The sequence below is a fragment of the Pygoscelis adeliae genome, unplaced genomic scaffold (assembly GCF_000699105.1).
Source record: "Pygoscelis adeliae isolate BGI_AS28 unplaced genomic scaffold, ASM69910v1 Scaffold202, whole genome shotgun sequence".
Taxonomy (NCBI): domain Eukaryota; kingdom Metazoa; phylum Chordata; class Aves; order Sphenisciformes; family Spheniscidae; genus Pygoscelis; species Pygoscelis adeliae.
In genome coordinates, this window is record NW_008824544.1 from 1,783,096 (window position 1) to 1,797,912 (window position 14,817).

Below are 14,817 nucleotides of genomic sequence, written 5' to 3' on the forward strand. Positions count from 1 at the left end.
CGCAGTTTTGGAAGTGGCTTTGAGCTCAGAGGTTGCGTTTAGTGTTTTCATATTTGGTTAGGTCTACAAAATGAAAGAATTGAGACACCGAGGAAAAATAACGTGATATCCATTGCATTATGTGCACCTTAGAAGTTTTCTGTTGCCTGTTTCTCACTGTTAGTGTAGATTCAGCTTTGTCTCCGAGAAATGTGTTGAAACTAAGAATTTCAGTCAAGTAATTTGAGGATGGGGTCTCAATCTGGGGTGTGATTTATTCTCTGAAAACCATATGGTCTTGAGTCTAGTAGAAAATCATCTTAAGAAATCGTAGTGGCACATCATTGTTACTTGTGGGATATGCCTTCTTGACTAAAGATTAGATTGCTAATGCTCTCATCTATGGGATAATTTAATGATTGTCTGCCTCTACTAGAAAATATGTATTTTTTATCTTATATTCATGTTATCAAAACAGCTTGAAGTTTACTCCTTTCTTTCCCCAAAACATGTAAGTCTTAAACCTTGATGTTCAAGGTCAAATTAGTGATATTAAATTTCTCTCCAAGCTGCAGCTCTACATGAACGTGCAAAGACTAAGCGCTATTTCCTCATTAGGACTGAGAGTTCATGTCCTCTCCTCAGAAATCATGTGGTACTATGTTATGTTGTGCATCTAGTATTAAAGATTCGTTTATTATGTTTTGTGAAAGGAATAGAAAATACTCCTGTGTCTGCAGCAAGATCTTACATTGCCTGCTGAAGCCATCCGTGAATGTTTGTAAAGGCCCAGAGTTTTTTAACTTAAGCTATATATGTTCATTTTACCAAAATGAATCTAATATGTATTTCCATATTGCGAATAGTTTGCCTATTAATAAAATATTTCAAGGTGAGGAATAAAATCTCGACACAATTGAGTAAGGTGCTAAAGATGATCCATCATTGCAGCTTGCAGATTCTTTGAACTTTGAGTTTGAGGGGTGCAACTTTTATCTTTGAAGTCAATGGGTGTGCTTACCACCGAATTCAGACACTGAAAGTTTGATCAAAAGCCACATGAGCCATTGAAATTTCACTCTTACATGTCAGGGCTCTAGCACCTCTTTTGTGCCTAAGTCTTGATGAAGTCACGATTTGCTAAATTAAGACTTCTAATACAGCCACCTCCTTGTCCAAAATTAAGGGCCTTTCTTTGGATCTGCAAGTATTTATTTGTACTGCTAAAGCCCATGTTGTCTCTGTACTGAACAGAAAGGACACAGCACACACTCTGCTGCACATGTGAAGAAATATTTGCCATGCAGTCCTCAGCGATACTACTTCTTAAATCAAAGCAATTTTGTTTCCTAGCAGATCAAAGCCACTGATCTTCAGTGCGACGTTTTAAATGCCCTTTCCCTAATATCATGCCTCAGTCTGCTTAAAGTAGTTTTTATGTGGCAAAAGCAGGGATTCTTTGGTTTTACTAAAAGGAGTGGGGGTTTTAGGCATTTCTGGTTGAAAAGAATTAGAGTTTGTTTGTTTGTTTGTTTGTTTGTTTGGGAGCTGGGGATCCAATCCAAAGAAAAATGGGGATTTTTCTCAAGAACTCACTAACATACAGACATTAAACACACAGAGCACCAGCTCTAAAACTGAGTGCTGTTCTTGCTGTGGCAGCCCACTGGCCCTACTGTATGTTTGGTATTGCCTTTGCCCTATGTTCGTAAATCATACGTGAAGTCCAAGCAAATTATGAAACTGGTTTAACTAAAATTTGTGAGATATTAAAATTTGAGAGACAAAAAGTAGCAGTTTGCCATTTAGCTTTCCAAGCTTTAAGGTTCCACACTTGATTCCCCAGTTTAGGTTTTCTCATTTTTATTGAAAAATGAGATTTTCATGAAATTGTTTTCTTTCCGGAGCCAAGCTGAAGAGTACAGTAGAATATGTCGAGACTGGTAATAAAGTTGGGAGAGTTGGTAATGCTGCCTTGGGTATTAGAGAAATCCCCATGTCTTGGTTACAGGAGCTAACCCTACCATGTCAAATTCTGCTTCGCTCTCCTCTGTAAAACATGCAAGCGCATACCATCATCAAGTGTATATTTTATAGTGAGCAGTTCTTAACTTTTCCTCCCCTCCTCCGATATCTGCTAATGCTAATTTAAAGGCAGTGTTTTCTCTCACATGCCTCTCAAGCCTCAGTGTCTAGCTTGCGCTTTGTCTTTGGGGAAGGCTAATAATGTAGATGAATTACATTATGTGATTTGATTTGCTTACTTTAAAAAGACAATGCAAGCTACATTAAGCACTAGCAACCTTTCAAGCAAAACAGATTCCTCCTTCAAATACATACAAATTGCATGGAAAGCTTAGTTCAAAGGAGATTGATGTCAGTTGAACGTTTGCATTGAATTTGGCAGGCGCTGGATCAGGTCTTAAAAGCTGCAGTTACTTAAGCCAACCTGTGTGTTTAAGGAGAACCTGGAAAGTACTATACAGGCAGTATAAACAGGGAGGTTTTATATTACATAGGGTGATTGTAGAAAATTGAAATGTTCAAAAATATATGATCTATGAAGGTTTTTTATTGTCCACTAATGTAAAATGTTTTGGCAGGAATAAATATTTGCTCATACAGAAATATCTCTATATGTGTGACCATTCAGGATGTATAAACATGTACAGTACTCATAAAAGACACAAAGGGACTCTATTAATTTCATTGAACAGGCAGCGTATTTTGCTTTCTGAAGTCATGCAGGAGAAGAAACCATGCTTTTGGCTTTTCTTGATTTGGCTTTCAGATCCCTAAACCCTCTACAGCTGGGGCTTATTATATTTTTCCAGTGTATGGGTTTTTTCCAGTCCTTTCCAAACTCTCACAGTTTGGTTGCATTTTGGGTTGAACTTCTGGCCCTTTCTGAGCCCTGTTCAATCCATTCCACCCTTCTTCTGTTACCCAAGCCAGATTTCCTCCTGTTGCAGAGTCTGTAGGAGCAGATGGGTGAGAGAAACTCTGTGAGGTTCTGCTTTCTGAATATTTTCCTCTAATTTTCGGATTGGCTCAGTGGATCTGGAGGGACCGGTTGGAAGCCAGGACCATCTGCACAAAAAGATCTATACTTTTGCATTGGCCCAAAGATCCTTTATGTCCTCTGACTCTTTGGTGGCTTCATTCCAGCAGAGCCATATCGAAGGAGGGCTTCTCCTGCTATGACCTCTTTAGGGATATCATATTAAAAGTAAAGGTCACTGAGAAACTGTTTCCAGCTCAAGGGACAGAGCTGTTTCATAAAGATAACTACCAGTTTTGAAAATGTTGATCTCCGGGACTAAAGACATTGAGCTTTCGTAACAGTAATTCCATTGAAAGTCCTACTTAATTTAACCCATACAATTAGCTTTTTTTTTTTTTTTTTTTTTTTTTTTAGCTAATAAATTAAATAACTCCATTTAGCATTTTTTGGAGAGGCAGAGTTTGAAGCAAGTGAGCCCGTTCTCAATCTCCACATGTCTCCTGCTCACAGGAGAAGGAGAGGCACCTTGAGAGGAAAACCAATGCTCGGCAGTTTACAAGACATGCTTATTCAGGTGGTAAAAGTGCATGATGTGGAAGTTTGGCCGAGTCTGGGCAGAAGATCTGTAGCTCAGGCTGAGCTTTCCATAAACAGCGAAAGGAGGGAGAGGGGCTTTTTATTGCCTCGGCCCCTCAGTGGGTGGAATTCATCCCACTGAACCTCAGCAGTTTGGAAATTGAGCATCTGATCTCCCTGCAATGTCAGTGAAGTCACTCCCAGGCTGCAATTCATCCTACCAAGGGCTGGGGTTAATCTGTCTATCTTAGGATCGGATGAATCATCTGTTCTCTCTCTCTCCTTGACTATAGCAAGATCCTGGGCGAGTAACTTTTATTAGGATGAAGTTAGATCAGATGAATCTTTCCCACTAGGACTGGGGAAGTTTCAATTGAGAAAAGCACATTTCTTGCCAGGAACGTATTTAGAGCATGCATAACTTGAAAATGTGCTGAAATCCTACCTGAGTCAACTAGTAACTCTAGCTTTCTGTCAGATTTAAGCATATACTCTTAAAAAACAGGGCAGAATCAAATGTGGACTTAAAATTGTTTTAAAGGCTTCGCTAAATCAAGTGCTAAATGGTCAGGGTACCTTAAGCACTGTTCAGATAAGCAGCTTTTCTAAAGGTAGGCACAGAGTATATACAGTTTGATGGCGGTAGCGCTCAGGTCTCCTGTCTATTTTAATTCTTAGAATATTGCTGGAATAAAATCATACTCTTTCAGGCACAGGCCGTGAAGCCTTTACCCCCATTTTCAACATCAGCATCCGGAATGCCTGATGTCAGTGTTAGCAAACAGTTGCTTTTTGGCCTGGAGATGATAAATTTTACCTTAATCCACAATTTTTAAGGTGCAGTCAGCATTTACTTCAGAAGGAATAAGTCCTAACAACTGGGGAGGGTAAAATTTCCAAAGAAAAGGAAGTCAAGTTAGTGGGAACTGCTTATGAGCTATCCAGATTTGGTTCTGATAATCACCACTGACTTTGAAATCCTCTGTGCATATATTGTCACTAAAATGTAGCCAGTGCCTTCCTATACTAGGAATTTGTTCAGCAAGCGAATCTCAACTATTTCCGAGTATGATTTTATTACCGTTTTGGAAACCCAAGAGCTGATGAGGCCTAAGAAGTCTTCAGGAACAGTTCATGACTCTGTTGCCTCCTCTACAAATACCCGGTAATTCCAAATTTACAGTTATCACAGGAGAAAAGCTGTGGTGACTGAAATGAGGCATATTGCTTCATTGTATGAAAGTTTGCGTCGGAGGCAGCACAAGAAGTTGTAAAATGTAAATCTCATGCTCTCAAATTTCCCCGTGTTTTCACAGAACTGCATCTGTGACTGTGCAGCACTACAAAAATTTCCTGCGAATGTGCTAATAGGCCTTATGAGAATGTTCTATCACCATCCATCTGTCACTTTTTAACAGGCCTGATTGGCAAGCACTTGTAACAACTGACATCTGTTCTCGCTTATTGATATGTAGATTTATGGTAATTGCTGTGAACAATAAGACACAAAATTACCTAAGGTGAACATTAAATTAAATTTTCATGCCCCTATCCTTACAAATATTTTTTTAAAAAATATTAAGTTTCAAGCAAGGCATACTGTGCATCTGTTTTGTACATAATTTAATTGTTTTTTTTAATCTGCCAAATAACAAAATGAAAGTTGAATTTCCTTGCAATCTTGAGTATTTGCCAAGCTGATAGCACATTGGTAAATACATGTTATTAAAAATGGAATCAAACTGTATTGTGATTCTGGTTTTTTTAATAATTTCCCATTAATTCCCAACATTGTCTCCATCATGAAGATCAAGAGTTATTCCTTACCCAGAAGTTTTTTTTTTCCCCTACAAAGGGATTTTCATTTTTCATGTGCAGCTCTGCCTATGAGGCTGTTCTTCAGCGTTAAGCGATTTGCATTTCTTCAGAGAGGTGCATTTGCTGAGTGAGCAGCACTTTCAAATAAAAACAATCTACTCATGTGCGGTCCAGCTCTGTTGCGGGATTTGGGACCGTTTTCAAAAAGCTGTAGGATGTGAAATGTGTGAAGACAGTGTGTGAAAGGGGAGAGAATGAGAGAGCAGATTAGTCCCACAGAACTATACCTTGGCTAAAATTCAATTGAACCAAAAATCCCCATTTGAAAGCAAAGTGCTTTTTGGGTTTGGGACTTGAGAGCATTTGGTTTCCCTCCTCCAAGTTTGTCCTAGCAAGTGGGATGTTGACGCACTTGACAAGTTGACAGGAGAAACCAATAAAGAAGGAGCAGAGATGGTAAAATGCCTGGGGAATGTGAAACAGTGATGACAGGACTTATTTTTTATATGTTTGAGCAGGCAGAGGATCCTAAAGAGGATGCATATTAAGCGATAAACCTGTTGATACAATCAGCTCTAGAGCATGCTGGATGACGGTGTGTGCCATGAGTCCTGGCTGACAGTCGCAGTCAGGTGCTCAATTCAGCGGGGCTCCTTACTGTCCTTCTCTTACGCATGTGTGACAACAGCAAGCAGTCTTTTTTCCTGAAGGCACCGAAGCTGACACCCTATAACATCTGCAGAGCTGGTTTGCGGCCAATGTCTTTTAGTCACCTCTACAGTAAAACAGACTGGGTGGGGAGACGACTTCGTCACTGCCTAGCTCTTCTTAATCTTTTTTTGGCATTGAAACTCTTTCATCAAGTTGATGGGTTCCTCTTGTGCTTCCACAGGAAATGTCCCACTATAAAAAAAATATGTTTTTGTGGGATGAGGCAATGCTGGTGTTTGTTTTGCATCCACACAGACACGACAGTGGTTCGCAAGCCCAGAGAGAGCAGTTGTTTGTTCCACTGCCTGTTGACCTTGTCTTGCCTGCTGTACTTTTCCTTGAGTGCTGTACAGTGTGTGTATGCTGCCTTCCAGCTTCACAGCCCTCTATGCTTATAGCCTTCTGCAGCCTTGCATGCATGGACAAAGCCGTGCATATAAAATGCAATAGAAAAAGCAGTATTAAATTACTTCAAAATCCATTTGCTTCTAAACTGAGGTTTGGAGAAAAGTCCGTGCATTTTCCAGAAGCACGTGGGATTTCATCTAGGCGAAGCTGTTTTGCAGTCTGTCCTCTAGTACCGTTCTGTATTTGTTCGCTATTATTTAATCCTGCCATGTGTGCTGTTTAGAAGTCCGAAGTGGAAATCTCCCCACAGAAGAAATATAAGCTGATTATGACTGATCCTTCTGATGAATAACTAACCAGTGGGTGATAGAAAACCATGCTGCCATGGTAGAGAGCAACCCACTGCTTTACCAAATCTCCATTACAGAATGGCATGAAATGTGGCCTCAGTGAAGACCAGCAAAGTTTGCTTGATATTCTTTGCTGAATTACTTACACTTCTTATGAAAGAGGAAGGTAAATGATATTTGAGGACCAAATATCAATCCAGGATGAAAATGGATTCCATATCTCATTTTGAGAACCACTGTCTGCTTTGTTTGCGAAGAGCTGGACCCCAGCTTGAGTATTCTCCATTCCTAAAATCCTCTTTGAAATAATCTGCAGAATCTTACTATCAAAGAAAGAGGATTTTTTAACAAAAAAAAAAAAAAGAATTTTACACCTGAGGCAAGCAAGTAGGTTAACTGAGTAATTAAAAAAAATAAATTAAAATGATGCTAGCAAAAGATCCTATCTGAATTTCTATCTGAATTGTACTTTTTGACTGAAAAGTTCTCAAGTTAAACCAGAGGTAAGATTTGAAAACCGTTAGGAATTTCCTTACCATCTCTGGTTTCAGAAATTTATTTGTTAATATGATGCTATTTCCAAAACTTAGTTTTAGACTGATAGTAAAAATAAAAGGTTTTAAAAATATCCAGTCAACTTTTCCTGCTTTAGAAGATGACTTTGTTCAAGATTTGAGATATTTTAAGCAGTTTTATTCTCTTCATTTGGGTATCCAATATCTAATTCTTTTATGTTTATAAAATGTCCATGTAATTAAGGTACCGTTTCGCCATTTGAGAGTTATCTTTGTATTTTAAGCACTTAAACTTTGTAAGACCTCATTTAGAAGACTGACCAAATTGCAACAATGACCCGTGATCTCTTTATTTAGTACTTACACCTAATTGTCTAGGTTAATAATGACTTGTGACTAGGGTAGCTTTATTGCGCCTTGCAAAATAGTTTGGGTTGGTAGGGTTTGAGAAAAAACTTAGCCTCCAAAAGAAACCTGAAAGAGCTTTTTTGGTCACGTAATTCCTCCAAGTGTGTTGTGTAGATTCCAGACTGCAAAGTGGTGGATCTTGGATCAACTAAAACCTTATGCCTAACACAGTCATTGTGTCACATTTTCAAAAGCACCAACATCTGAGCTGACTTTGGGCATTTGACTGAGGCACAGAAGTTAGAACCTCAGCCATGCTAGGTGCTCACCTGAGACCCACCTGCCTGTTGGAACACTCTGTATTTAAATTTGGGGATTTATTCACAAAGAGATGTTTATATCAAGATTCATCTCAGAGTTCCTAATGCTGGGACAGTGGGAATACCTCTTTATGGGGCTCGTTGATTGTACCAACCTGAGTCTGTAACACATGCATTTGAAAGTAATATCACTCTCAGTTATTGCAGGAGTTCTCAGTTCCTAGAAAATACCTCTCCTTCATTGCATTTTTTTCTTCTCAAACATACTTACAAAGTATTATGTTTAACCTCTTTTTTTTTCATCTTCTCCAAGTTGTTGTTAAGTTCCCCTTGTTTGAGAAACAAAGTGTGCAAGGAGAAGTAATATCTCTTGTTAGACAAACTAACGTTCAGAAAAAATTGGACAAGTTTCCAGGCACTCGAGCCCTTCTTTGGGTGTTCCCCAAAACTCATATAGTCTTCCCAGCTCTATCACTTGGTCTAAAAAAGGTATTGCTCTTCCTACCACTTAACATTTTGTGTGTACTTATATTATCAGGACTACAAGAACATTATGAAACTGTTTTAGTATTTTATGGGTGTTTTGTGCACTTTGTCAATTCTATTGAGGGCTCAGGCAGCATGCACAGATCTCCCTCATGTGTCCAAAGCAAAAAGGATGAACTCTCACTGCCATGCAAACAATCTCTCTCACGTCTGTATGTAGACACCCAGTCTGATCATCGCCCCTGTGGACAGTTGTATCTTATTCAAAGGATCCTGAGAAGGGTCCAGTCTGGTTAATGCTAGCACTTAACTTGTATCTGCATTTTAGTCTCTTACTGAAGCAGTTCACCTCAGAGTAAGTGCCTAAGTACTTTGTGTAGTCCAAGGTAAAAGGTAGGTACTTTTGAAGGCCTCTGGAGAAGCAGACTCCTGTCCCTCTGATTTAAGTCAAATGAATGCCATTTGCTGTTCCTTAATCATCTTTTTTTCCATTTCACATAAATTCTGGTTTTTGTTTGTCCTTTTTTTACTTGCCATCTAAATTAAAGCCTTTGCTATTTAAATGCATGCATTTCTTGAAGGTCCTAATTGAAATGCAGGTATATCTTCCCCACATCTTCTAAAACAATGAAGTGACAGATGACTGAGTACACTTGATATCACAGTCCAGAGCTTACGGCCTGAAAGCCCCTACCTCAATGATGGCTCTGTGATCAGACTGATACTAATCTGATGTTCTTAGTTCATATGTGTTTTTAGAAATGAAACATCAAAAGGAAAATCAGCACAATTATTGGCTACTGCGCAGTGTAGCCTTAGTAGATATATTCAGAGGAGACATGGGAAACAAATTGTATTCATCCCAATTATATGACCCTGTCCTGAATGTGTTTTAAACGTTAGTTATCTTCTTTACACCTCCTGTTGTGTCAGGAAATAGTATTGCGCCTGGGCTTCACACAGAGTTTAAATGACTTTTAATTCTACACTTCCCTTATAGAAGAGGCACAAACCTGGTTTAATTTTCCTGAACTATAGGCTGGTGCCTTTGCTGTGTTCTCTCAACTCAAAGGTAGAGAGGTGAGAGATGCTATTTGGGGACTGTAAGAGGTGGTTCCCAGATTATAGATGTCTTGGGAATGAAAAGAAGAATTTAATCTCTTGGCAAGGTACATCCAAAGCTCCATGACCATGGAAAATAGCTTTTTTTTTTTTTTTTATTACATATTTTAATTAACCCTATTGCTTCTCCACACAGGCATGAACGCTTTACAATTACAGAATTTGGCAACTTTAGCAGCCGCAGCAGCCGCCGCCCAAACCTCAGCTACCACCACCAATGCAAATCCTCTCTCCACAACGACTGGTGCTCTGGGAGCCCTCACAAGTCCCGGTAAGAGCAGAGTGCTTGCTTTCAAAATACAAAAATGAGAGTAAATGGGAAGATGATAGTTAAAACAGTGATTCCATGTTGTGTGCTCATATAATTTCTGCAGACCCTTTTAATAGCTTAACACATTTTTGTTGCTGTTATTTTTAAGCAAATAACTAATTTTGCAAGTGGTCCAAGGTGGGCATGTTCACCTTTCCAGACTCATTTCAGGGGCCATTAAAGCCTAATGGACCCATCTCACAAAACTTTAGATGAAAATTACAATTGCATGGGAAACTTAAGCTAAATTGTACTTTTCAGAAAGAATTCAGAACATGAGTCAATCCTTCCCAACCTACAGAAAGATCAACCAAGGTAGTTCTTTTTAATCCCTGAGAGACAGATCTTTGATTCCCAGCACATCATGCATGTATTGCCTTCACCCGTCATGAATTTTTGTGAAGAAGTTCTCTCTTTTTTTCCTTCTCTTTTCCTTGCTCTAGCCTCAGTTGAGCTTTGTTCTGGTCCTAACCGAGAATACAGTTACAGAAGTGACATCAGTTGCACAAGGAATACACAGCCAGATTCTGACTTCATTGGACTAAGCAGAAGACAGATTTATGGGGGAATAAGGGACAGGATAAGAGGTGGTGGTGCCTCCATGACCACCATGTAGACTTCCAGCCATGCACGTCCCACGTCTGCAAAACCGTAGAGAGAAATCAGGGCAAATCCAGAGTTCAGTAACACTTCAGCATCTCCAGAATCCACGGAGAGAGTTGTTGATTCAGTGTAGTTACTCTGGATTTACAATGATGTAGCTGAGTCAAGATTCCAGCCGCTTGTCTTTACATAAAGGCTGCAGGGTGTAATTATTTGCATCATGAAGTGTGTTTATTGCTGTTCTAAAAAACATTCATATTATTTTAGACACCACTAAAGAACATTTGTGTTTAATCTTGTTTAAGTGTGTATTTATTCCCCATGAAAAAGTAATTCATGGCAGACGGTTTGAGCTCATCAGTAAGGAAAACAGTCTTCACTGCACAATAGAACTGGGACCGAGTGTGGTGCCGGGTGTTAAAGCTGGCCAACGCTTCCCGTTATATTACAGTCTCATTGTTTGTTTGGGGGAGAGGTTAAATGGAAGGCAGCTTGGCTAATACTAAGTTTGTGCAGCATTTTCCTGTTTCTGGTGTGAGCTTCATCTCGACCTAAAAATAATACTCATTCACAACACCTCTGAGCAGATAGGGTGGAAATAATTTTGGTTTGCTGATATATTTTTTTTAAACCTGAGCAATCTCTTCCCTCTGTCCTGGAGCTGGGGCTTAAGGCTTTGCAAAAGGCTTGTCTTAGTGTCAGTGCTTCTGTGCTACTCATGTCTAAATGTCACCCATTTATAGAAGCAGAAATGTTGCATTTCATGCATGCTCTGTAATACCTCTGCAGTTTAGCTGTTAAATGTCTAAGTAGCCTGTCCTCCCAAAGCATGCTCAGCATTTCTTGAGCCGTGCTGACAAGACTTCTCAGGGCAACTCAACGTAGTGCACTGCGGTGCAGAGGGGCTGGAAATGAACTTTCCTTATCATTGCTGCTCTGCAGCAAAGTGGCACCAGAACCTCAGGCAGCAGCATGTTTCTGTCATGCTCTTTGTCTTGCTGTGTTAGCACAGGACTCAGATTCATCCTTAAGGTCCACGTTTTCCTCTCTCCCTCTCCAACACAATCTTCTTATCCAGCCTGGCTGACTTGCTGTTCCCTATTTTAACCTGATCTCGAGGCTCCTTGAGTACCTGGAAGGTGGTTTCATCTGATGTCCAAGTCTGCGGAGGCACATGGTTAGAAAGGTGCTTCAGCTGGGCTGGGCAGATATTTCTTTGGGATAACTAGAGCTTAGTATTTCTGAGGGTGGTATTGTAGAGCAGATGCCAACGTTTTTCCAAAGAGATTAATGATTTTGGCTAATACATTGAAGATGTGTTATTTTCAAAAACTTCTGTACATGTAGCCTTTGAAATAGTGTATTCAGAATGACAGTTGCTTTTGAAAGCCTTATAGATAGTAGCTGTACACAACTGTTTCTAATATTAGACAGCTTGGTGTGTCGAAGAGAAAGTCTATATCTAGTAGGTCCATTGACCAATTTATGTTGCACAACCAAGGCTAAAATCAAGCCTTGTTAAAATGTCCTTCGGTTTAACCTTTCTTATCTGGTTCCCCATTCTCCACCCTATTAAATATTTTGTAAACCTGAATAATATCTTCAATGATTCTTCTCTGCTCTATGGAAAATGAATTTATTCTGATAAAGCTTTTCATAGTAGCTCAAAGTATTTCCATTAAAACTTGAAATATGTTGGCAGAAAACATTTAAATCTGCCTTTCAATGTGTGGATATTTGGAGGCCTTGAGAATTTTTTTTTTGGTCTAGTTTTCTTTTAATAAAACACTTCCGTTTGTTGTGTTTCATAAGTGTAAAATATTTTGTCTGATTTCAAAGCCTGCACTAAGCCCAGGAAGAAATGTTTGTGTCTCTCCAGATAATGCATTAAATTAATATTTCTTGGTTCAGAAAACTGCCCAAATTTAGGAGAGTGCAAAGGTACATGTTTAAATTTAATCCTTTTGATGCTGTGAAAGCCAAAACACTGCATGGAACAGGGATGGGCATGAGCATGTACTTCTAATATGCCTTAAACCATGGCAGCCACATAAATCATCTCCATGTTTCTACCCATATATAACTATATCTCTCCTGAAGATCTCTTCTGAATCAATCTTTGACAAAGAGCTCTTGTTCCGTCCTTTGTAGACATGTGTCATAAGAGCCCCAGAAGGTGGTTACTTCAGTTAAAATTCATCTCGCAGCTTTATTCTATGTAGATAAGATTTAGCAACCTTCAGTGCATCAAACTGTTCTGGAGGGATGGTGGTCAGAGCAACTTTGATGCATTGGCAACACAGAAAAACAGGCCAGGAAATGAGGAACCAACAGGGCGTTTGATATTTGAGCATGTCGAGTTTTGCTGCTGGCTTCTACTTGCAATACACTCAAAAAGAAAAGAAAAATATTCAGCATCTAATAATGACTGTTCAATCTGTATGAAACTCCTTCTTCAAGGTTCATACAATCACATATTTCCAAACAAATTAAACTCCAGTGATCTTTCTCTCATGCATTCTTACTAAATAGCTTTGACCGCAAGAGAGTCTAAGGACACTCATTCTTCTCCATGTGCTAAATACTTTCTCTTAAGCTTGAAACAGTATTCATTCAGAAAGAACAGAGACAATGCAATCCCCCAAACTATTAATTTTTTTATAATTGTAAATTTATAATTTCAATTTTGCATACCCATGGAAGTCTCTCCCTACAGCATTGTTAGAAATTATTTTTTAAAAGCCTTTGCTTAAAAAAACATGAAAGATTAAGCTTTCATTTTAGTAAAAATCCCCTCAGGCAATAAATAGGTTCTTTTGTCTCTTGGCCCTGGAAAAAAAATTAAAATGGTTTAAATTGCCCATGGTTAAAGTAACTGTTTCTTGCAATTATCAGATGGTAGTGAATAAAAATGAAAATGTGAAATCATGAAAGAATAAAAACCAGGTAAATGCATATTATGTCTTTCATGAGTTTCTCACGGGTCTTTTGAAGACTCATTTAATCATCTTTCTTGTCTTTTATTTTGATATGATAATTGTTTCCTTTGTTTACTTTAATCACCTCTATTTAGTTAATTAATTCTTCACTTTCTTTTCATTTCACTTGCTTAGAATACGTTCCTGTTTTAAAGGCAGGTACCTGTAGTATTTCATAACGTAAGGATTTGGGCTGGGGTAGCTTTTACTTGACTCCAGGTTGTCTGAGCCAGTTTGTCTCAACTCCCTTTTGGTTGGGCCCTGGAAGTTTGCATTTCCCATTAACTGGGAAGGGATTTTGGAGGCACTACCTCAGGTGTAGGTATCGACACTGTAAATTTCTCTATTTAGGCAGGATGAATCTCAGCTGAGTGTCGGGAACCTTGTTCTCTCCTCCAGAGACTGTCCTTGACATGTCCTGCAAATGGATCGACTAGCAAAGAGCTTGCAGGGAGGCTGCAGAGATTTATGTTTAATTCAGTGGGTGGTGGGAAGGCCTGGAGGTGGATGTGAAGGAGGGACATACAAGCTCAGGATGAGAGTATCTGCCTCTAACACTGTCTGACATTTAATTTGCCTCAGTTGACCCGCTAGCCTAATTGTCCCAAGGATAATAATGTTTATTCTGACTGTCCTGAGTGGTACAAGGTTGAAACGGCACTGTAACAAATTTCCTGGTATCCGGAGCTATGAAGCTCCTGATCTTTTTGCAGGCTGATGTTAAGCAACAGCAGGAAAATGTTTTGTACTCACAGGAAGAATATGGAAGTTGGGTTTCAGACACCAGCTTACTTTGTCATCTTGCCCTTCTCCATCGCTGCACAGATTTTTATTGTTTAATGCCATAACGTTAGAGTCACAGAATCAATAGGTTGGTAGACACTTCCCAAGGTCTCCACTCCAGACTCCTGCTCCCAGCAAGACCACTCAGAGCAGGCTGGTGAAGGCCGTGTCCAATCAAGGTTTGAATATCTCCAAGGATGGAGATTCCCCAGGCTCTGTGAGCTCATTTCAATTTTGTTTCTTAAAATTCATGCATAAATGTTTTTTCAGTAGCCAGTAGGAAAGCCCTTCTATGTGCAAATGAAGAGACGAAACATCTAATTATGTATCCAAATTTATCTGTGTAAACATACACAATATAACTTCTGAGCTGTGGGGGGATAGAATTACTAAACCAGAAGCTAATTCAGTTTCAGACTTAGGAGCCTTGCTTTTCCGTGACATTTTCATGATTATTTGATTCTCTAAACTATTATTTATTCACACAGCTGAACTAGCTATTCATGCTTCGGTTTATCTGCTGTGTAAACCTAGGAAGAAATCTTTCTGCAAGAAAATACTGTCAG

The 14,817-nt window shown here is 39.2% G+C and overlaps 1 protein-coding gene across 1 annotated transcript in view; it reads left to right on the forward strand.

Annotated features, from left to right (window-relative positions):
* Positions 1 to 14,817, forward strand: part of CELF2 (CUGBP, Elav-like family member 2) — a 379,525-nt gene that overhangs the window by 329,991 nt on the left and 34,717 nt on the right. The window contains exon 10 of the mRNA XM_009321743.1: positions 9,714 to 9,848. Coding sequence (XP_009320018.1) covers positions 9,714 to 9,848 — 135 coding nt within the window. The remainder of the gene's footprint in view (positions 1 to 9,713; positions 9,849 to 14,817) is intronic.